This window comes from Artibeus jamaicensis, unplaced genomic scaffold, assembly GCF_021234435.1.
Source record: "Artibeus jamaicensis isolate MK-2021 breed Jamaican fruit bat unplaced genomic scaffold, CSHL_Jam_final scaffold_612, whole genome shotgun sequence".
Lineage (NCBI taxonomy): Eukaryota > Metazoa > Chordata > Mammalia > Chiroptera > Phyllostomidae > Artibeus > Artibeus jamaicensis.
Window position 1 is genome coordinate 2,840,885 of NW_026522049.1, and position 23,418 is coordinate 2,864,302.

The 23,418-nt window shown below is 48.3% G+C and overlaps 1 protein-coding gene across 4 annotated transcripts in view; it reads right to left on the reverse strand.

Annotated features, from left to right (window-relative positions):
* Positions 1–23,418, reverse strand: part of CRTC3 (CREB regulated transcription coactivator 3) — a 74,090-nt gene that overhangs the window by 16,528 nt on the left and 34,144 nt on the right. For 2 of the 4 annotated variants that reach the window (XM_037149128.2, XM_037149127.2), the window contains exons 3-7: positions 14,900–15,016; positions 8,728–8,789; positions 7,173–7,235; positions 5,546–5,646; positions 681–716 (exon numbers count right to left, since the gene is read on the reverse strand). In XM_037149128.2, coding sequence (XP_037005023.2) covers positions 681–716; positions 5,546–5,646; positions 7,173–7,235; positions 8,728–8,789; positions 14,900–15,016 — 379 coding nt within the window. The remainder of the gene's footprint in view (positions 1–680; positions 717–5,545; positions 5,647–7,172; positions 7,236–8,727; positions 8,790–14,899; positions 15,017–23,418) is intronic. The other 2 variants (XM_037149131.2, XM_053658881.1) reach the window with 2 other exon arrangements.

Sequence of the window (23,418 nt, forward strand, 5' to 3'; positions counted from 1 at the left end):
ACTGCTGGTTTCTGTCCCAGCGGATGTTGAGGTTGAGGTCAGACTTGTGCCTCTGGTGCGAGGTGCTTACCTCTGCGACACACAGACCTAACTGAGTTCTCCACTTTCCGACTGTAAAAACCAAATTTCATATCATTAAGATTTAGGGAGCAGAACACAGCGCCCAGTGCTGAGTGAACAAGCGAACTGCCCAGACTCTCATCTGTCAGCGGCTCTGAGCGTCGTTTCAGTGGATCTCCAACATCGTGCTGATCGGCCTAAAACTCAGTATCTTCTGCAACATCTGCCATTTCATCTCGCCGACAATTTACATTTTCTTCCCTTGCTTATTTGTACCTGTCAATCACCGACTCTCAAACCTTTCTAAACGGGCAAGGACAGGCAGCTGAGGAGGGAGGGGTGCTGGAACACCTCAGGGTTTCGGCGAACGATTCATCAGTATTTTTACGTGATGACAGCTTTTGCTTCCCCGCACAACCCTGGGACTCTGGGGGCTCAGGTGACGAGGGGCCCCTGTAACCTAACTGTCCATTTCCTTTCTCGTGGCTGTGGTCCTGGGCAGCCCTAATGTTATCCAGCGTCTCAGAAAACCAAACCAATGGGCAGTGGTCGGCATTCAGAAAAGTTCTGAAACACGAGTATCAGTGGGTCCAGGCACACAGGGGCAGATACATCCCTACCTTCCCCCCGTCCGGCATGCTCACCGTCACAGAAACCTGGTGGGAGGGAAGAAAACACTTTTATACCGTGCTTGCATCTTATTTATTCATGAATTAGTCACTCTCTCTGATGTAAAACAGAATTTTGAAAATTCCAACAAATTCTGATATACTGATGGATGTTCATCTAAGGCCTATTAACATTTATGCTAAAATTTAGATAGATACAGCCAGTTCAAGTCTAAAGTTGGTTCCCATCCGCCTTTCTCCTCCTTTAAAACCCCGATCTCATTCTTAAATTGTTTTACTGCCTCTGTCCTGAAAGAAAAACAATTTACAAAGTCTGAGAACCTCACTTCAGCTTACAAAGTAAAGAAGTATGGATCGGACCCCCTCCTTTCCCCTCCTGGGGACAGGGAGGTGCCTCTGAGCCCACCTCGCTGCTTCCCACTTACCGTGGGGGCCCAGAGAGATGAATGGGATGTGTGGAACGGGATGTTACATATAAATCAACAACTGTATGTTGATTTATATGTATTTCTTACAAAGAATCGTATTATTTTTAAAAAATAATTTATCTGGAATCTCAGTCAATTTAAATAGTATGTGGTAATAGCTTTTCACAAAAATTTAATAATTTGACTTTGAATAAATTCTGGGTGAATAATGTACTTTTGATTCCATAAAAATATACTACTAATGACAAGGACAGTCCATCCAACTACTCTAGGTTGAAACCAAAGACTTGTGCCAAGAATGTAAGGTTATTATTCTCCTTGGAGGCAGCAAATACACCAAATGGGTTTTCAGTATAACATCAGGAGAAAATTTTAAGTTCTCAGCCTTTGAACATAAGCTTGCTTAAAGGTTAGATATGTTTCTGGGTAAGCTTAATCTGTAAGCAACCTGATTAGTCTAGAAAGACCTAAAATAAATACTTATCAATCGTTCCCACAACATCTATGAGGTTCCTACACTAAATGCTAGATGTGGCCAAGTGACAGAGTGTGGGGGAGAAGCCAACACCCAGGCTTTGAGTTTTGTGACCAGAGAGATGGTAGTGGCAATACCTGATCCGCCCTCAGCAAGCTACCATACGACCAAGAGATGCGAGCCAGGGTTTTTTATCATAGGACACAACTATAAACAGAGGGTTACAAATAAAAAGGAACAAGTTGTGACGGGGTCTCTGGGAAGAGGACACTCACTTGCACCAGCCCCACAGGGGATGGAAGGCTGTACCTGTGTTCCAAAAACCTCATGCGTGGCCTCAGTGCATCCGAGTCCGCGCTTCCTCCCCCCACTCCCAGGCCCACAGATCCAACTTCTCACTCAGTCTGGACTCAATGACTGGAGGGGCAGCAACAGGCGGATCATCTAACCAGAGTGGGCCCTTTAAGAAGCCTCCTCATTCTGGGCCCTCCTGCCATCTAGGTGACACCTTTTTCCCCTCTTTATGGCCTGGGATATGAGTGCCTATCCCCTCTCCCTCCGGTGTTGTGGACGGGCTCACTTATTCCAGGTTTATCTGCATTTCAGAACTTTTCCTTAACTATGCAGGTCAGAGTGCACTGCCTGTTGCAAGGACATCTGGGCCTCTGCCTATCCCGGAGCAGCAGCTCAGGGCTGTGGTCCCCAAGATGAGCCGGGCTCAGCTTCCAGAGCTTGGGGTGCAGAAAAGACAAGCATCCTGCTCTCTTCAGCCCTCAGCTCGAAGGCTGCTCTCTGGAAGGATGAGAAGCACCCCCAGCCCTGTCACAGGCTGGCCAGGAGCAGAGAAGAGTTAAGGGACAGTCCTAGGCTTTGGGACAGGAAAGTGCCACAGAGAGCCCTTATAGTCTCTGTATATGTGTGAGATGATAATTAAGCTGCACGGGCTGCCAGGGAAGGATTAACATTTCTTTTTATGGATTCTGGATAATCAAACAAGAAGAAATAATAAAAATCTCATTTGGTTGTATAAAAGTTCACTTCTGCCATTTATATCAACTGCTTATCACTTATGCATAACTGCCACGCAAGTCAATAGCCTTTATGAGAACAGCTACTCCTGTATCAGAATAATGGCTCTGTGTTCTTGGACGCAAACTCCTGCTCACGAATGGACACAAATTGGTTGCTCATGCAGTTCAGCTCTGAGCGATGCTCTTTCACCATCCACTCATAACAACAACAAAAGCCAGTGAGGACGTTCACTGATGCCACCCCTTCGGGCTCAGGAAAGGTTCCCAGGGACGGGGCAGTGAGTGCCGCTTCTGCGACAGAGCCCCACTCTGGGCTCCAATTACATTTTCCCATCGCTTGTTTAATCTTTATTTGGTTGGTCCTATAATAAGAAATACCTTTTTGCAAAGCTGGTTGATATTTTTAAAATCCAAAAGGAAAAGAAAATGAAAACCTTTAATGAATTACAGGGGGAAATGCATGAAACTATTTAAAATAGCTCCCACCAGCAAATATAATTCTCCAGAAATAATCCCCATCCTTGGAGACTTGAATAATATTTTAAACACACTGGCTTTCTCATGTAAACACGCCCATATTTGGGTGTGTTTCTGGGTTCTGCAGTACTTCCAAGTGCACAGAAGCAGCCTCGCCGTCAGGTTGGAGGGCCGACCGCCTTCCACAGCCGAACGGCCGTCAAACATTCAGCTGCCGAGGTGGCAAGAAGTGCCCACCACGATTCTCCAGTAGACCCGGGAACTCCACTCTAGGATGTCTTTCTCTCCCTGCTTTGCCTCTCTGCTGGGGTCAATCTTTACATTCTCCTGTCTTTCTTCTTCAGCCTCACTTACACCTTCCGTCATTTCTCACCTCTTCCCTCCGAAGGTTACATCACTCTTAACATAAATACTTAACTCAATCACTTTCTTTAGTTACTTTCTTTTCTCTTTGTCTGCAAGCCTTAAGAACTCCTTACTTAAGTTGGCTATGATTTCCTTGTTCTCTCTAGGCCTTTAGCCCTTGTTGGAGCGAACTCCACCCAGAAGGAGCGGCAGAGGCAGAAATGCAGCTCTCCATTCGGGGCACAGACCAATCCGCCTGGTTTGCTCCCACTCCAAGGAGACTAAGATCTTACTGTGGTCACGGCGCCCACCAATCACAGACTCTGCTTCTCCCAGGCTTTGTTTATAGCTTCCCATCTCTACCCAGTTTGAGCTAAACGACCCCACCTGCCCAGGGAGCCTGGGTCTCTAACCCACACTCAATTCCAATGGAACTGCCACCTTTACTCTCACATCCCCATGCGGGAACACACGACTAGATGGCCTCAACCGGTTCTAAAAGGCCTCACCCTTTACAAGCAAACAACTATCCAGGCAAATGTGGTCATCTCTGAATTGCACCAAGGGGACAAATATAGCAACAATTGTTATTAAAGTCTATCCCTACTATGTGCAAGAAAGTAAGAGCAGGTGCATTTGCCTTGGCAGGAATAGACTATTTAGGCATTAAGTTGTCTAAAAAGTAAAGACACCAGAAAAGCTGGTGTTATCTGGTCTGAAGATTTATTCACCTGTTCCAAGAACAAACACATAAGTCCTTCCTGTTTGTGGACAAGCGTCAACCTGGAATACTGACTGGCAGTCAGAAGGGATAAACCAAAACCATTGTTCCTATGGGTTACGAAGCCCCAAAAGGCAGGCTCGGACTTAGTGAGCAGGCCCCGTTGCAGGTGCAGGTTCAAGGCCAGTGCAGGCTCTGCACACATGGACATTGTATAGCCTCCGCAAACTGCCCCACCACAGAGGCCTCCCCGGGACAAGCCCAGGAAGGTGCTGACAGCAAGAAATCTTCCCTGAGCACAGGAGTGAAGCACAACCATGAGAAAGGCAGTCACAAGTGACATAGGTGCCAAGAAGGACGTGGGTAGTTCTGGGCTGGCAAAGACAGGAAGGTCGGGGATGGCTCCACAGACATGGCGCCAAAGCTGAGGTGTTCAGCAGGAAGCCAGGAGAGGGTTAGGAAAGGAAGAGATGGGAACAGGAGGAAATAGGAATGGAACCCAACCTGGTTCCCATGGCTGCCTTGTTTAGTGAGGAGGGGGAGGGGGGTGAGGGCCAGGGCCTGGCGCTCCCGTCATTGCAGATGAAGAGGTGAGGGCTCTCTTCTCGGGTGGAGGTAGGACTGAGGACTGTAAGCAGAAGGCCAGTGTGATCAGATCTGAGCTCACTCTGGAAGCAGATGGCTTTTCCCAGTCTCGGTCGCTCCTGGCTCTCTGCTCCCCTTTACTCGGGCCCAAGGGAGGTGGGACAATGCTCTACCCGGCAAAATGGGGCACTGCGGAGCCGGCGATGCCCAGCCCGAGGCCAGCCTCTCTCCTTCTCAGGGCATGCCTGCTCTGCTCAGCCCTGCCCTTCTGTCTGCCCTCAGCCCTCTCATGGTCACTGCCCTGGGAGAGGGCTACAGGGCAGCTGACCTCATTCTGGGGTTCAGGTACAACAGCCATGGACCCACAGAGAGAAGCCATGCCCACTTGTCATCAATAAAGATGATACGTGGCTCCATCTGTCACTTCTGATTTTATTTCTCAGTTTGCTCAGATCTTAAATGAGAAGACAGGGCCTTCAGAAAACGCACATAAAATTGGATTAGAGGTATATGGGACTGGAAATGAGACCAGTTACGAAACTATGATGAGTCCACATGAATATAATGTGTACAGTGGGGAAGAAAGGCAACCGTAGAGACGAGAGATGCCAAGGAGGGAGCACCTGCCAAAGGAGAGGCAGGAACAAAGTATGTGACCTCTTAAGCTCCATTCCCATTTCCCATGAGCACACACACCTCTGCCCGCCAGCTTCTTCTCTGAAGACTACCAGTGCCTGCCCCAGGCACGACCCTAACAGACAGCACAGGCAGGAAGCATGGCCGCTGCGTCTTACCCGAGTACGGGGCTGGCCAGGCCGACTGGGCCCCTCCTCCGTAGGGGTCCTGGGGCTTGGTGCTCAGAGCACTTGTGTGAAGAGCAGAATCAGAATTGGTCCTAAGGGCGGGAAGAGAGAGTCTGGCTGAAAATCCATTTCTCCTTAGTGAAAACGCAATATTCTTTGCCGCACGTTACCAACGGGAGAGAAGGTATGGATAACGATTTACAATAACCCATAAAACGAGGGATCTGGACCTACCTGAAGACTGTCACATCAATAACAGCCCGGGGATCACCCATGGCACCCAAATGACTTGAATCTGTACTCGCACAGCTTCACGCCTTGAAGCTGATGCACAGCGTAATGATCTATGTCAACAAGACGTCAGACGTGTGGCCCCTCAGAGGCCTGTCCAGCCTTCCTCCTGCGGAGGGTTGACGACGCAGCGGGCTCACAGCCATTCCAGGAAGAGTGCAAGTCAAGGCGACTCTCTATTAATAGTAAAAAGCTCTTTGCCCTTTCACTCATCCTCTGATGAGCACAGTGGCGTTCTGCGGCCATGACAGCCACGAGCCGGGGCCCCAGACGGATGGTAAGCAGAGAATCCAGCTGTCAGTCAGTCAGGAGACTTGTTAAAGGGATCACAATGCCACTCTTCTCAATAAATGTTTTCTTTTGAAAAATGTAACTTTCTTAAAATATATTTAAGCTACCATACAATGGGTTTGTTATTTTTATTTCATTGTTTTAAAATTCATTAGTAAGTAATGTTTAAAAAAATCTCTCAATTTCTACTCTCAATAGATACACCCACATAAGACATAAAGACAGGCATTATATAATAGTAATGAGTTACTGTTAATTTATTAAGTGTAATAACGGGGTTGTGGCTATGTTTTTTAAAGGTTCTTATCAGCCTTACACCACTCCATGCAGTGGCAGGGGAAGACAGTGCCCAGCGGTGTGGGGTGGGGGGCGGGGGCCAGGAGGCGCAGGGCTGGCGGGGTGCTAAGGACCGACGCTGAGGGATGAGCACTGGGACTGCTCCTAACTCTTTTTTCTTTTGGGTATGTTTAAAGTTTTGCACTAGAAAAAGTTTTTTTTTAATCTGTTTCACCACATATTGGCTAAATGGCCTTGGACAAGTCATTAACCCCTTAGAACAAGTTGGGGGGGGCCCTCATTCTTATAGGATGTTATCAGGATGGAAAACACGTCCCGTGGAGACTTGACCACCGGAGCCTGGCCCATGGTGACCGTGACGAGAGCTGACAGGCACCAACTGCGTGCCATCCCCGTGTGTTCTCGAATCCTCGCAGTCATCCCGATACAGGCACTATTATCTCCCTTTTCCAAACGAGTAAACTGAGGCACAGAGCAGGTACATAACATGTTCGAGTCACATGGTGAGAGGCCTATGGCCCCACCCCAGACCTCGTGCTCCTACCCTGTACTGTTCTGTCCCCTGTGGGCATTTGGTAAGTGGTGGGGGGTTGGGGTTTTTTTCTTTCTGTTTTTTAACACTTCGCATAAACACAACTGATAGGAGCAGACTCTGCCAGCTAGACAATAAAGAATATCAGGCAACCGAATGGACTGGTTGTCTCGAAAAGTTGTTTCTACCAGGAAACAGCGCCTGTACCTGTTAAGTGCAGACGTCAGCCTGAAGCCAGGATGCTTTTCTTCTTTCCAAGGAGGGTGCTGCCTTTAAAAGCCAGGGTAACATAAAAAGACAAGTTCAGTCTACAAGCAGCCAAGATGAGTCTCAGACCTGGGTCTCAGAACTCCTCCTCACCTTGCCGCACAACCTGAGGGAAGCCCCCTCAGCTTGCCCATTCGGTCTTCACTGTCAAAAGGAGGCCAGACTGAATGTCCTCTCCCGTTGCCGTGACCGCCAATTTCAACGATAAAAACTACCACCAACCCACGAGCACGGGATTGGCTAGCTGGGCGCATGCAGAGTTTAACAAGCGGTGGGCAATAAAGCACCTTTGCATACCTTTTGAAATAGTTCAAACCTATGAGATTTGCTCTATAGGGGACCCAAGGCCTTACTCCAGACGTGTAAAACAGTGCCCTCACCACACACCCTGGGGTGTGCGCCGGGAATGCCGGGGCCGGACGGACTCAGTTCACAAAAACGCCCACCCAATCCTAGTGCTCTGGAAAGTGCAAGAACTTTTCTCTTGGATTCTAGTTTTAAAATATCAGTTTGGAGATATCTTTTTATGATTTAAAATACTGTACTTATCCTACAACCTTGGGTCCCCAGACTCCCAAAGGTGGTTGAAAACCCTTGAGGTAGGGCCAGCTGTTGCCCCGCTTTACATGGACCTTTGCCAGGTCCTGCCTGCGTGAGCCGCAGTAAGGGCTTGGTTACTGTGTGTCCCGAAAGTGGACGGAGGGCACACCTTGACCCAGACAGCTGATCGTCTCCGTGTGTACGCTTCACACGCCTCCTCAATCTGACTTGATCTGGAAACGATGCCACCCATGTAGCAGATGCAGCACTCTTTTCAGTTAATTTTATATTGTTACCTTCTACACAAAAAACAAAACTATTTTTTGGGGGGTGCATACCTAGGTATACCAAAATATTCAGAGAGACCCTTTGGGAGCTTCCCAAAGCTTATTTACGTTCTTTCCACAACTTCCTTTTTTAAACACCCTGAAGACAGGTGTCTACTTCTCCATGGCTCAAATATCGGAATAACAAGTCAGTATTCTACTGACAAATGTATTCCATATGTGTTTCTATTAGGTATTTTTTATTAAAGATTTTATTTATTTATTTATCTTTAGAGGGAAAGGAGAGAGGGAGAGAAATACCAATGTATGGTCGCCTTTCGTGCATCCCCTGCAGGAAACTGGTCTGCAACCCAGGAATATGCCCTGACTGGGAATTGAACCGCAATCCTCTGGTTCGCAGGCCTGTGCTCAATCCACTGAGCTACACCAGTCAGGGCTGTTTCTATTAGGTTTTAAAAGTGAAGACCTAGCTTTATTTAAATAACTTTTCGTTTCACGCTTTCATATAAGCCTATGATTATACATGAAAAGACAAGCTTTATAAGAACAAACAAGAGTCTATGCTTTATATTAGAAATTCCTAAAACAGCATTCAGGGTAGGTCAAATACAGTGAAGGCATCCAAAAATAACACGTGCCCATCGCATCTTTAAAGCAGGGTTGCTTACCTGGGCCAACTCTCATCCAGGGGCTGCGAGGGGTAACTGACTCCAAAAGAACTTCCATCAAAGTAGGATTTTCAGTAAAGGAAAAAACAAACTTAATGAAAAGGTGAAGCAGAACTAAGACACTGGAATTATGGGGAGTTAAACAACTGAGTTTGGGGCTCTTATCTTCATCTCTACACCCACCAGCTCTTCCTCCAGGCTTTCTCTTATCGACTTCCTCTGGAGAGTCCATTCCCCCATCTTCTAACCAGCGCCGTCTCTGCATGATTCATGTGGGGTGTTTCTTATTGTCATGCCTGCCCTGCAGTTTGTGTTTGTAAGAACGCCCTCCCCGCCGCCACCCTAGACCGGGTGAGGCTCTCACTCTGGGCAGGCCTCCCGGTCCTGAGGGAGGGACCCAGGCCCAGCATTTCCGGTCAGGTACCTTCCTCCCCTGGAAACAGCGACTAGTCCAGGGATGGATGGACTCACGAGATGAACAGAGTGAAGAGTGCTTCTGAGGGGAGGGATAAGGAGCTCCCCGCGTCTACATGTGACGTCAACACAAAGGTGGCCCTTCACAGACACAGTCCCGTGCTATTGAAGGAACCCCTGGGCCCAGCCTTGGGGTGACATAAGCCAACAAATTTCCTTTTTTCTAGTTAAGGAGGGTTCCTGTTCCTTCTAACAACAAGAGCTGCCTAGATGGTGGAGAAATGTAAACTTCCTTATGTGGTCAGGGACTGTGTTGCATGAAGTACGTGCTGTTCCAGATGCATGGAGAAACAGGCGTGTTCCTGCAGCACATGCATGGAGTGCGGCGGAGACATCCTGGTTAGTTGAGTTACCTGCACCGAAAGAACAGTTTTCTGCAAAATTTTTATCGTATTTCCTACTAAAAAACCGCCAATGATTCTTGAGGCAAGAAGCCATCACGCTTGAACTCAGGCGGAAGCGGAGCCTGGATGGAGACGGGGCCACACGCAGGCTGGGCCGGGAGCCCCAGGCGGACGCAGAACCTGGCATAAGTAAAATGTGGGCATGAAGCGAATGCACTGTGAACGATTTAGTGTGAAATATTTCCTTGCCAGGAGATGCTTTATGAGCACAAGTTTCACTTTCTGTGTATTAGTTTTGTCATGTCTAGTTATCTTATTTCTTAATCTGAATCTTTTTTCAAGAGACCTTTCTTCAACATTACTTTAATTAGACTCGATTATATGAAGCACAGATTAGGAGGGCCTGCAGCAGCAGACAGAAGAGGAAACAGCGGTGAAGAAACGAGAAGGCCTCCGAGAGACGGGCGCGGCCGCGTGTCGGCCGGCAGAGCCCTTCAGCAGCAGCCGCCAGGTCGCACGGGCTGCGGCAGCCGCCCTTCTCTCGTCTTTAGAGTTCGGTAACTGTCCAGGAAAGTTTAGTTGCATCAACTAGGAGTTAGCTACTTCCCTCGGCACCTGCCACCCTAGATGTCATTCCGTCTGGTTACCCAGCACAGGTAACGCAGATCAGAATGCAGGGCTGTGGCAGCGACACAGAGACCCAACATCAAGCCTTCAGTGTCGGGGCACAGTCGGCGTTGTGGCCTTTCTGATGACTGTCACACGGTCCCTTGTGTGTAATGGAGGACGCCACCCACCTGGTGCTCCAGGTGGGAACCCCGGAATCTCCCCAAGTCCCTGCAGGCCCGAGGAGGAAAATCCCTGCCTCTGTCTGCTGACAAGGGGACTCCTACTCCTTCCGTCCTCGGGGAGCGTTAGAGGGAAAGTTCTTACTCCTCCCCAAAGAAAGCGGGGCAGCTCTTCTGGTGACGAGAGGCGACATCTGTTGGCCCATTCATCCGTGGGCGGGGATGCCGAGCCACAGAAGCTCCAAACAAGTTCCACCCTGTCTGCTGGGTGCTGCCTGCTCGGTGGCTGGTGAGCAGAGCGGGGTTCTTCTTTTGGCTTCCTGTTCCCATGTGGTAAGTGCACCTGGGGCCAGGCGCAGGAACTGCCCTCCAGAGGCAGCCTGGGGCCGCCACTTTCTCCTCTCCTCTGCCCTCGGGAACTCGGACTGACCAGGGGCAGAGTTGGTAAGGCAGGCCTGTGGCCTGCCACACAGCTGGTGGGATGAGTGAAGTCGGAGCTGGCCTCACCAACCCCACCCACCAACATGCGTTCCAGGGTCAGATTTAATATATAAAGCTGGCCACAATGTTGGGTCCTTCTCAATTTCTCAACCATGTCTTCACCCTCTCTCTACTTCCTCTCGTCCTTTTACCTCCAGCTCTGTCCTGCAGAACACACGTGAAAGGCCAGTGTTAAGGGAGGTGGATGAGTGGCATCTTTTCGAGTTTTTGAGTCCACGAGAACACCTTGGTTCCCTTAGCTCATGATCGAAAGACAGGGGGCGTGTGGAATTTTGAAGTCTGAATATTTTTCCCTTAGGACCCTAAAAACCAGCATTTCCTTGTCCTTTGAGATGAAAATCTCTAGTGGGTATGAGGTAAAAACTGGATTTTGTGATCAAATAAATTTTGGAAACCCTGAGTTAAAGAGAAGTTTCTTATCTGCAGGGCTTCTAGAGCCCCGGTACTAACTGACAAGCCAGGAGGGACAGCCCAGCGATTCTCTGATGCAGCAGACCGTGCATTCCAGGGCAGCGGCGTTCCTTAAACCTAGGCCCTGAAATGTTCACCTTGGTGAACGAAAAGAGCCAAAGCGAGGCCTAGGCTGAAGAGGACAGCCACTGCAAACGGGCAGGCCCTGGCTGCACACGCTGGTTTCCTACACATGGCAGCCTCTCACGCCTTCCTGGGAATAGGGATCAGAAGTGTTCTGAATGTTTGTTTCACTCTTTCTAAAGACACGTTTCTTTAGAGGAAGGCATTTTCTATGATTTGCCTGTGTCTTCCTTTCTTTCTCAATGTATTACCCACAGGTCTGAGATGCTATTACATTTGCTGCAAATGTATGTTAATAGTTCAGAAATGAAACAAGATGGCATTTGGGACACAGGCCTGCTGCCCATGAGGAGTGAGGATCGAGAGGGCTGGTGAACACACGAGTGGCTGCAAAAAGGTGGAAGAGCTGCCACCCTGAGTCCTCAGGCCCGTTCCCCGCCTCTCCTCTGCCTAGAGTGTGGCCCTCTGGCCAGAACCCTTCTGGGCAGTGCCGGGCTCTGTGCTCTCGGTGCCCGCCCACGCCAACAGCAGCGCTCACTGCCCCAGCCTCCTCTGCGGTGACAGCCGCCCACCGCAGAAGGAATCTCCCCATGCCGGAGCTCTGCTTGTTGTGGCTGCCCACTCTGGGAGGAAGCTGAAATATTTGTTAAACAATGTTCGTTTCATCTGAGATCACCATATCATAGGGCTGAAACCCTTGGCTAGGCCAGTTTGCCCATTCTAAAATAACACCCAAGAAACAGCTGTAACAATAGAAATCTGAATACAATTTTTCTTTTTGTTCTAGCAAAGATTCAAACCAGTGTCAATACTTTCAAGCAATAAAACTTCATGAAGGAGGCGACAGACAAGCAGAACAGGCAACATCAAATGAACGGATGCCACTACAGGAAAGAGGGAATCACAGTCCTCTTCCTCTAAAAGTTCTCCTGAATGTATTAATACCTTCAGCGTTAGATCATTCCACTCTCATCTTTCACTGGACCTCACAGCCCCTTGATTGCTCAGAACAGGCTCACTGTTCATTAATGGGCGGGCCTACGCTAAAGAGGTTCTTCTGATCAGATGTCCGGTCCCAGGACCCCAGTTAGGTGCTTAAGAGAATCTAGAATCGGACTTCTGCTGTTTGCTGAACATCTTCCATTCATCTGTACGTTAACTGTTCCATCTGTACGTTAACTGGGTCCCTGCCTCTCCCCACCCTCAGGAGTCCATCTGCACTGCTGATGCTCTCAGAAGGTGACCCGCAAACAGGGCCAGGTCAGAGCCTGTGATACATCACCCGAAAAGAGACAAAGTCCGCTGAACTACAGCACGGCCTCCCCTTCCGGGACTCTGCACAAGCTGTTCCCTTCCCAGAGACCTTCCTCTCTCTCTGAGATTATTGTCTTAATCATTTTTTTTTACCTGTTTGCTGTTTGTCATATCTCACAGGACTGCAACCTCAAGAAGGCAGAGCATGTCTGCTCATTCACCACTGGGTCACCAGAGCTTATAACAGTGCCTCGTACAGAGAGGAAGCTCTGTAAATGTGTCGGGTAAATGAACACTTATTCTTCAAACCTCGAATTTTCCTCCGGGATGCCTTCTCTGCACACCCGCACCCCTGCTCGCTCAGGCTGCTCCTATAAGCTCGCACAGCCCCCGGGCGGACTCCTCGGTGGCCACTGCACTGGGCCATCACCACTTCCTCACCTAGCTGCCTCTTGCACTGAACTAGAAGCATCCTGAGGGTAGGGGCCATGCTACGTTTGCCATAATATCAGCAGCGTCTACCCTGGTGCCTGACATCAGCAGATACTTAAATCATTATGTGAATGTGCCTCTCCATGGCTCTTCTTCAATCCCCTCCTCTTCCAAGTTATTCCTTTGGTTGTAACAGCTGTGAGTGTGTGTGTACATTAGATTACACTTGCTGCAAAAAGGCTCTGAGATAATTACACACACACGATTATACAGTACTCAGAGAGAATGCCTGCACAGAAAGAGGAAATTGAGAAACAGAAGAAGATGTATTGTTAAAACCAAGCAAAGAAACACTCAAGACTTTTGCTTGAAAATTCCAGGCGATCTGACAAGGGTCTGAGGCAGGCCCCACCCACACACATGTGAATCTGCTGAGGCCCCGCCTCACTCTCCTTTCCTTCTGCATTCCGTGTGAAACCACCACACGTCCCAGAAACGAATTCTCAACATCAGCTGTCATCTGCCTTTCCCTAATAACAGCCACACAGTGTCCACAACGAGGAGTCCGGGAACCAGTGAGTTACGTCCCTGGGGGCAGAAGGGAGGGGACAGAGAACTGTCCCCAGGGAACATCCTCTGCCTGGAATAGTTGAAAAACTGCAGGGAGCCTGGAGGCAAGAAAGGCAGCAGCCTCCTCTGTGCACCCCACAGCTCCCCCACGAGCCTTCCTTGCCTGTGGTCCTGGGCACGACCGAGTGGGCATTTGTGGTGCACTGAGGGGTGGGCCCAGGCTGGGCAGTCAGCCTGACCCGAGCTGAATCTGGGCTCCCCCAACCTCCACAGGGGAATCTTGGGCCAGAAACTTGAGCACTCAGTCTCCTCACCAGAAAATGGGGTTAAAAAAATAAACCATTCGGTAAATCCTGAGGACTAAATGACATGCAAGCTGCCCAGCACAGTGCCTGGCATGGGGAGGTGCTCAGTAAACATGGTGTCCTCCCCCCCACTTCCTGGTTTTCAGGCCACGGAAGCCAATTCTACCACCACTGCCAGGAATTCAGCTCTGCAGTAAGACTCTCCCCACCTCTGTGCCTTCTTCACCTCCGTGTGTGAGCAGTGGAGAGGGCGAGCAAGACCCCCCAGAGCGCTTACTCTACGTCCTCACCCCAAAATCCGGATGGGTTCTGTGCCCCCCAAGCCAAGCCCTCAGCACAGCGCTGCTCGTCCAGCAGGACAGCCCAGCCCGTTCGGCCCCTGAGAAGGTCTGGGCAAATAAAGCCGTCAGGTGACTTCGCCCCTTTCTCTCTGTTCCCACTGAACAGCCAGGAGTGTGCCTCACTGTGTAAGAATTTTCCTAAATACCAGCTTTATACTTTGGTTGTCATTCACTGAGTTTGAAACTCCATAAATAGAAAATCATATGAAATTTCTTCTGTAAGTCCTAACAGCAGGTCAGGTCAACAGAAACAAACATAAATCACATAACCGTTTAGCTGTTTTGGCTAGATAACTAGATCTCTCAAAGTGATTCAAAGTCAGCTTTAACTCTGACTACTGACTTCTCAGGCAAGTGCTGAGAGAGCCTTGCGATGGGGCTGAATTACATGCTGCTTACGTTCAGTTACTCCATCACATGGAACCTTATTGATGCTTTTGTAAACACCTGCAATGATCTTCCCAACGGCTGCAGAGATGCTTCCAGTTTCCAACTCACTTATTTTTATTGCCTCCATTCATCAGCTAAAAGGAGGGTTTTGAAGCCAAAGAGGAATTGCAGAGAAGACAAATCCTGAAAACCTTCCAAACATCTCCAAACCCATACTCTCCTCAGACGAGAAAGGATATTTGTCGTCCCGGCTTGTCGGCTGGACGCCGGTGGAGGGGGTGGTAGCGGGTCCTCGAGGCCCTCTCCACCAGCCCGTGGTGGCGGGTCCCGCGTATGCTGTCCACCTGGTGGAAGGGCTGCGGAGAGAAAGGAAGGAGAGTGGCCTGTGAGCACGGAAGTGCCAGTGACTCTCAACAACAACCGGTACAAATAAACAAGTCCAAGAGTGATCATCCAGTTTTCCTACATGACGGTGCCTCGGTCAAGGCAAATAAGGTAGGCATTTCTCTATAGTTACAGAGTAATTAAAAATAGTCTTTCGTGTGCTGAGACGAGAACTGAAAGGATAATACATTAATGTAAGTTGTCAGAGTTAGGAGGTGGAGAATCAGGGCACTATTGATTCACACATCGAATCCCAGCAACTAGGAAGTACACTTGAAAGGTAAAAGATGTAAAATGTAAAATTTAAGATGGAAATAAAGTGGACGCCTATAGTATCCACTGTCCAGAAACAGAGATACGGTATCAGAAATAAAATGAGATCACTATGGACTGGGGTCTATTTATTCTGCAGAGTGACTTTTTATAATTTTGACTCAATTGACAATGTTTAAAAATTCAGACTTAGCCCTGGCTGGTGTAGCTCAGTGGATTGAGCGCGGGCTGTGAAGCAAAGGGGTGCCTGCTCGATGCCCGGTCAGGGCACATGCCTGGGTTTTGGGCCAGGTCCTCAGTGGGGGCGTGTGAGAGGCAACCACACATTGATGTTTCTTCCCCTCTAAAAATAAATAAAACCTTTAAAAAATCCAGACTTAGAGGCTCCCAGGGAAAAAGTGGAACCCCTGGCCACACTGGTCCCACCCCTGTGCTTTCAGCACTCAAGCCGGACCGCTGCACCGACTCGGCGTGCTAGACATTTGACTTTGTAGGCTGAGTTACAGAGAAAAAAGAATGCTCTCTAAATACAAGTGGAAAGCATGCAACTCATTACTCCCAAAATGACAGGAGTGAAAGTACAACCATATTCAAGGTCAATAACAAACAAACCCATGGTCAATAAATCCAAAATCCTTCGTTCGGGGGTGCAGGGGCACACTCTTACCATTTCTGAGGATGGCACAATAAAGGACGTTTTTGGTTATCAAAGAACAAACCCTAGGCTGGACTGCTGCATCTTACACAGCGGGGCCAGGTGTGTGCACGTGGCCTACACAGAGGTGTGCACGTTTGTGAAATACTTGTGAAATACGTGAGACAAGATCTTTAGTTCGACTGAATCATATGTAAAATAGCTCGCATACTATGAAAGGAGTCCTCTGGAGGGATGTTTTTATAGGGAGCTTCCTTCGGCTGAGAATCAATTGCTCACTTTTCTTTGTAAAATATGTGGATTTTCTCATGGGAGTTGGAACTTACTGCTATTTTTCCTGAGTGGGCTGATAACATGTTTGGGCTGATTTAGTTGGTTTCAATCTGTTTGTGCAATCTAAATCTATCAACCCCTACGAGAGAGAGATCTTACTAGGAGCTGCTTCTGGGCCTGGAAAAAAAACACGCATTGTGACAGGTGCACTCAAGGGTGCGTGATGCCCTCAACGCCTGTGCTAACCCAGGGGATGCGCAGCACAGCACATTTTATCAGAACCTGGTCACAAAACAGACACGGTTCAGATCACTGTTCCCGGATGAAAGGGGAGCACCCTCCAGTAACAAAGTCGTACCTCCACGATGGTAACACTCAATGTGCCTGCGAACACGGCACTTCCATCGGGGAGTCTCAGAGCACAGCCAGGACCAGATGGGCTCCGGGGGACCAGCCTACCAGGGCTGAGGGTCTCAGAAAGCTCTTGGTGAGTTCCCCAACTTCCTATTACACACACATTCTCTATTTGCACTTGCCTTTTTTGCATTAACCCCTACTGGCCCAAATCTGGTGCTGCTTGGACTCGGTGTTGGGGGGACAGCCTTTGCTTACATTCGGCATTTTCTTTTCTTCCTTGCTGTGGCCCAGCTTCCATTCCTGCCCCTACAGTAGCTGATCATCCAAACTACATTCGGCTCCAGCCTTCTCAAGTCCCAGGGCTCCCCTGCCTTGCTGGTCAGAGGAGTTAGAGCAGCCGTCCGGCCTGGGACGCTGGGGCCAAGGGGTTTTGGAGTGAAGTGGCCTGTCAAACACTATGGTGTGTGACACCTGGCATAAGTCTCTGGGTCCCCGAAACTAGTGACTATGGACACATGGTTCTCTGATTTCCACCAACTTGTAACTTGTCTTGCTTGCTAGAGCTAAAATTCTGTCATTTAAAAGTGTATTTCTTAAGTCAATTAAAAAAAAACAATAAAACCCTGCCACCCTAAAGACAAAGTACAAAGGGGAGAGCAGATTTATAGATATGAGTACACAAAACAGTTTATTCTTGCATTTTTATTATTATTTTCCATATGAACAATTGTAAACCTGCTTTTTTTCCACCCTGTACTTTTTTGTTTCTTTGAAGTTTTATCCATAGTTTTGTTTTGTTTTAGATATTTATTTATTTATCTTTAGAGGGGAAGGGAAGGAGAGAGGAGGAGAAACATCAATGTGTGGTTGCCTTTCGTGCGTCCCCTGCTGGGAACTGGCCTGCAGGGAACCGGCCTGCAACCCAGGCATGTGCCCTGACTGGGTATCCATAGTTTTTTATCCATAATTTTTACATGGTTGTACCCACAAAGGACATATATTTTTGTGATCTATTTTTGTACTTAATATTATTTGGTAAATAATTTTCCATATATTACATAATGCTTATTAATTCAATAAATGTGCAGTATTTCATTTCCAGTGTTCATAAGGCCAACATTCTGTGTGGCAAATCAAAGAACATGTGATTTAGAATCAAAGAAACAGTTCTAGTCCAGGATCCTGTACTTACTAAGAAGTTACTTCATCCTCCTTATCTGAAAGGTGGAAATGACGATTCTGATCACTTCCTTGCAGGCTTATTGAGAACACTGACTTATGTATTGTAAATGCTGCCCTACCCCAGGGACATGGGCTGTTATGGACTAAACTGTATCCTCCAAAACCCACAGGTTGAAGCTCTAACCTGCAATGTATTTGGATATGGGGCCTCTCAGGAGGGAGCTGAGATTAAAGGAGGTCATACGCGTGCACTCTGACCCAGCAGGACCAGTGTCCTTGTAGAGGAAGAGAGACCAGAGGGAAGGCCATGTAAGCAGACAGCAAGAAGGCAGCTGCTTGCAAGCCAAGAGGAAAGTCCTCACCAAAAGCCAACTCTGCCTACACCTTGATCTTGGATTTCTACCCTCTGGAACTATGAGAAAACACATTTCTGCTGTTTCAGTCCCCCAGTCTGTGGTATTGCATTAAGGCAGCCTGAGCTGACAATACACTGGGCATTCGAAGAAGAATGGATGTCCAGGTGACTGGCACTGAGAAGCACCTAGTTAAAGGTTAGGCCACCCTACAGAGTCCTTTTGGGGCAGCAAGAGGAGCATCATTGTTAAGGGCTTCCCCAGCATTCTGAGCCTTACAGTCTCCCCCAAGGGACTGCCATCTCGGGTAGGCATCCACCTGCTGCCCGTGCCACGGCACCTCAAAAGCTGCAGCCTGGGAAGAATGGCTGAAAAGAACATTGGCAGGGCCTGTGGCTTTCTTTAGGCAACAGCTCATGAGCAAACATGATGTACAGCTTGTCCAAACATTCAAATACTCTTTCCTTCTGCCATGAGAATCCCTGTCTCCAATAGGAGGTGCTCCTTCAGCCCTGGTTGTCACTCTCAACTCCTGTATATGTCTGTGTCCACATCTGCTTTCCCTTCCACAACACAGCTCAGGGGGGACAGGAGACTGGCTGGACATTTAACAGGTTAGAAATGTACTAGGTAGGGTGAGTTAATGCTTGACCCTGAGGCCATACTAACACTCATTACTTTGCTGTACAGGATCTCTGCCTGGCCCGTAATGGTGCTCAGAACTTTACTTCTTCAGTTCCTGGTGAATGCATGAAAGACGAGCACCTAATACTGAATACACTTCTCTGGGGGAAGGTGCAGGCAGGCAGACTGGTTCCTGGAGCTCTCAGGCCTCTTTACTTATATGCAGGGCTATAGTTACTGGGAGACAGTCTAAAAAGGGCAGGTCTCACAAAGAGACAACTGTGCCTCTCTGGGAACCCAGCTGGCGATCATTCTAGACACAGCCAGTGCCTCCTTGGGTTCTTGTGATGAAGGGAGTTGTGAAGACCTGCCCTCAACAAAGAAGAGGCTATGATTTCACTCCCTTGCTGTTAAACGGACCATTTAATTCTACCTTATAAACTGAGTAGAATAAAAAGGATTTCATCGCGTGGGTTAAAAAAAGCCTTAAAGAGAAATTCAAAATACTTGACAAATGTCCAGGGTCAGACCGGCGAGAGCCTTGCCAGCCCTCTTGACTGCGGGTCCCCACCCTCTTCCTTTGCCCTCCTGGTGGCAGCCCTGGGCAGGAGCTGGTGCTCATGTATGCCTGCCAGAGGGCGAGGTCCTGGGCCCACGACACTCCCATAGGGCTCCCGGCTTCTGGGAACAAGGCGAGGCTTCTCTCTCAGCAGCCTGCCAGCACTACGCTATCTCCGAGCTAGTCCCCGTCCAGTCTTGCAGAGCAACTGGAGTCTCGAAGCCTGTGAACCCTCCAGATGGGTAGTGTGTTCGTTGTTTTATTTCTTGATTTAAGGGAGAGAGAGAAACAAAGGTTTGTTGTTCCACTTACTGACGCATTCACTGGTTCATTCTTGTGGGTGCCCTGACTGGGGATCAAACCTACAGCCTTGGCGTACTGGGACAGGGGTCTGACCAACTGAGCTACTAGGCCGGGGCCAATCGGTTGTTTTTGGTTTTGTTTTGAAATATGGAGACTATGCCTTTTTTGACCAACTGAATTTGGGGTCCAATCTTCCCCAAAGGATCGTATGAGTCCTCTGTAAGGAAGGAGAGAGGCTGCGGAGAGCAGAGCAGACCAGAGGGGATGCCGGCTTGAGGCCGGGCCTGCCGTCACGCCCCTCGTGTTGCCCCGTCCCAGTCCTGACTAGGTAAGGTGATTGAAAGGTAAAAGGGAAGTAAAGGTGGTGAGATAAACTAAAGTTATTCTTAAAGAAAATCATAGATAAAACGGTTTGTTTTCTTAAGGCAGCAAAGATTCAAACACACACACACAGAACAAAAGCAATCAGAATGATCTCAGGGGTCCAGGCTAAATATCAAAATAAGAAATGACAACAAAGCATAAAAACTCAGGCTGTGGGGTCTAAACACAGCCCCCAAGGTCCATGCTGGGGGCTCTCGTTCAGAAAAAGGCAGATGGGCAAGTCACTGTCCCAGGAAGGGCTGGCGAACGCTTCTGCCCAGGAGAGGTCAGTATGACCTTCCACTGGCCCAGAGGCTGCAGCAGTGAGGCTGTCGTCCGGCCTCAGCACTGCGTCTCCCAGCTGTGTCTGTGCCGGCAGGTTCTGATACGTGCCTGGTAAATTACTCTTCTGTTTCTCAGACGCTGGGCTGCCAATGGTGCACGTGTTGCCCAGGGGTAGACGAGAAGCGAACACGGTGGAGAGACATTAGAAGCTCTGTTTCCACTTAGTTTTCTATTTTTGTGTACATGATGTAATAGTAGAGTGGTACATGTGTGTGATTTACAAACACACACACACACACACACTGGGCATACAGAACTCATTTTTACTAGTAGGATGAGTGATCAAAAAGTTTAAATGACAAAATGTTGCTAATTACTAAAACTGGAGCATAGCTGACATTTTCCATAATAACGTGAGGAATTCCCACTTCAGATCCGCAGGGATGGGTGTGGGCCTGGCGGGAGTTAATGCAGACCCAGGCCTCGGAAAGCCTGCTCCTGTCTTTCCAGGAAACGCCACACAAGCCCCCACAGAGGTAGAGGTTTGAAACTGCCTGCCCCCACCCCCACCTTCCTGCCTGGCGGGATGTGTTCCGTGGAGAGAGAGGCCTTCCGTTGAGCGCAGTTCCCCTTTCAACTTTGCTAGTAAGATCACGACTAGAAAAACTAGTGGAGGGCACATTGGGTCTGCCCATTTATTTCCTCCAGCAGAAGCTGATTTGCTTCTCATGATGATGGCAAATGATGGAAAGGAACCGAGACAGGAAGAATTGGGTTTTTTGAGCTGAGGCTTGGGCAGTGACAGGGCAGAAGGTGCCTGGCCGGGGGCAGGTTACACAGGAATGCAACTGGCCAACAGGGGAAGGCCAAAGGTGTCCTCAGAGGCCCGCAGGGTCAAGCAGGTAGCTTAGGTCCAGCAGGCAAGGAGCCAAAGCACCTGACCCCTAGTTTCATCCCATCACCTGCCTCTTCCTGTCATAGGGCCAGGACATAAGAAATAGTCACTGGCTGGCACTGACCACCCTCCCCCCTCCTTCCAGTCCCACTGCAATCTGAGCAGCTCCGGACACACCACTGTGCCTGAACTTGGTAAGACCCCTCACTGGGTTGAACAGAGATCTGGAAGTCAGAAGTTCAAAAAGGAGGAGGGAAAGATGAAACAAAATCACAAAATGTTGAAAATTTTGAGGGGTAGGAATAGGTGAAGGTGTTCAAAAGGTACAAACTTCCTGTATTATGATAAATGAGTTCTGGCCATGGCGACTGTAGTTAACAAGACTATACTGTATATTTGAAAGTGGCTAAAAAAATAGATCCTAAAAGTTTTCATCACGAAATACAAAATCTGTAACTGTGTGAGGGGATGGATGTTAACTAGACTTACTGAGGTAACCATTTCGCAATGCAGTTAACACCTGGACAGCACAGGTTTGAACTGCACGGGTCCACTTACGCACAGACCTTTTCAGCACCTGCACTGTCATGGATTAGAGCCGGGAATCTGTGGGTACAGAAGGCTGAGTGTGTGCACTGATTCACAGAGCTTTTACATGGGGGATTGGAGTGTCCTCAGATTTTGGTATCGAGAAAGGTCTTGAAACGAGTCCATTGTGGAGGCTGGCGGACAACGTAAGAAGCTTTTTGGGAATCAGAACTTCCATGTAGACTTTTGACTCCACAAGGGTCTGAGCCGATATCCTCAAGTTGTTCAGGGGCCAACTACGTACATACAGCAAATCATTAAGTTGTACCCCTTAAACTAACACAATGTTTTATGACAATTACATCTCAATAAAACAACAAGAGTATTGAAACTGATGCTAAGTATAAAGGAGTTCATTATTCTAGTCTCTACTTTGGGTATATTGGAAATTACCAAATGAAACTTTAAAAAAAAATAAAATTGTGCCCTGGCTGGTGTGGCTTAGTGGATTGAGCACTGGGTTGCAAAGCAAAAGGTTGCAGGCTTGATTTCTGGTCAGGGCACCTGCCTGGGTTGTGGAGGATGTTCTCCAATTGGGGGCACTCGAGAGGCAACCAATCTCTGCATCTGTCACACATTGATGTTTCGCTCCCTCTCTTTCTTCCCTTTTCCCCCTCTCTCTAAAAAGTAATTAAATAACATCTTTAAAAAAATAAAATTGTAACACTTTAATAAACTAAGGGTGCCTTTTTTTAGTTTTAACCAAATAACTTCTACAGACATGAAAGAAGAGGCAAAGGCTAACATATAGCCAACGAAAATTATCACTAAAATTCTTTTGTCCACATGACTTTACAGGACAAATAAACACCTGACTTCACAAAGGAACTAGGAAAGTATCAAGAGAAGATGTTTCTGGAGAGAGTAAAATAATCTGGAATATTTAGTTAGGTATAAGAGCACATGGCAATTCTAAATAAAGCATATTGAGTAAAAAAAATGTACATCCTGTTTTTGATTTAAAAGAGCCTAGGGTACTTTTTCATCTGGCTATTTGCTTCTGAAGAGGCACACACAGTGTCCTGTTCTGTCTGGGTTCGCAGTCACAAGAGTTCAGAACGCCCTGACAGAGCAGCCAATCAACGACACAGCATCCTCACCCCTGGCCATCCAGCCTCCGCGAGGCCCCACCAGAGATGGGAACCACTACTTTCCCAGGCAGGCCACTCCCTTGTCAGACAGCCATACTTCTGGTTTTTCCCTTAGGCTGATCTGTGAGCGTCCTTGGGGGAATCTGCCCAGATGAGAGGTTTCTAAAAATTCTTCATTGTAAGATCATTCTATTCACGAGGAAGCAAGCTTCCAAAAGTGGAAGAATAGGTCTGTGGGACCAGGTTCTCCCTTTAATTTGAGTTACAACTACAAGTGAGTCTGGATGCTTGTTTCAAGACTCCGGGTTACGTTGGTTTAGCATTCCTTTGGTCAACCAGACAGAACAACGGGCAGGACTCATAAGGAGGAAGCCTTTTCTGTTCACCTGCAAGTGCCCACCACCTCTGCCTGCCTCCTTTGGATGGGTTATGATTTAATCAAGCTTCTATAACACCCCAAAAGGATGGGGCTCAACATGTGGAGCTTTGGGGAGAGTGGAGCTCTTGGAGAGGGCATGGAAGCTCCTTGACCCTTCCCACACACCTTGCCCTACACCTGCATATCTTCATCTG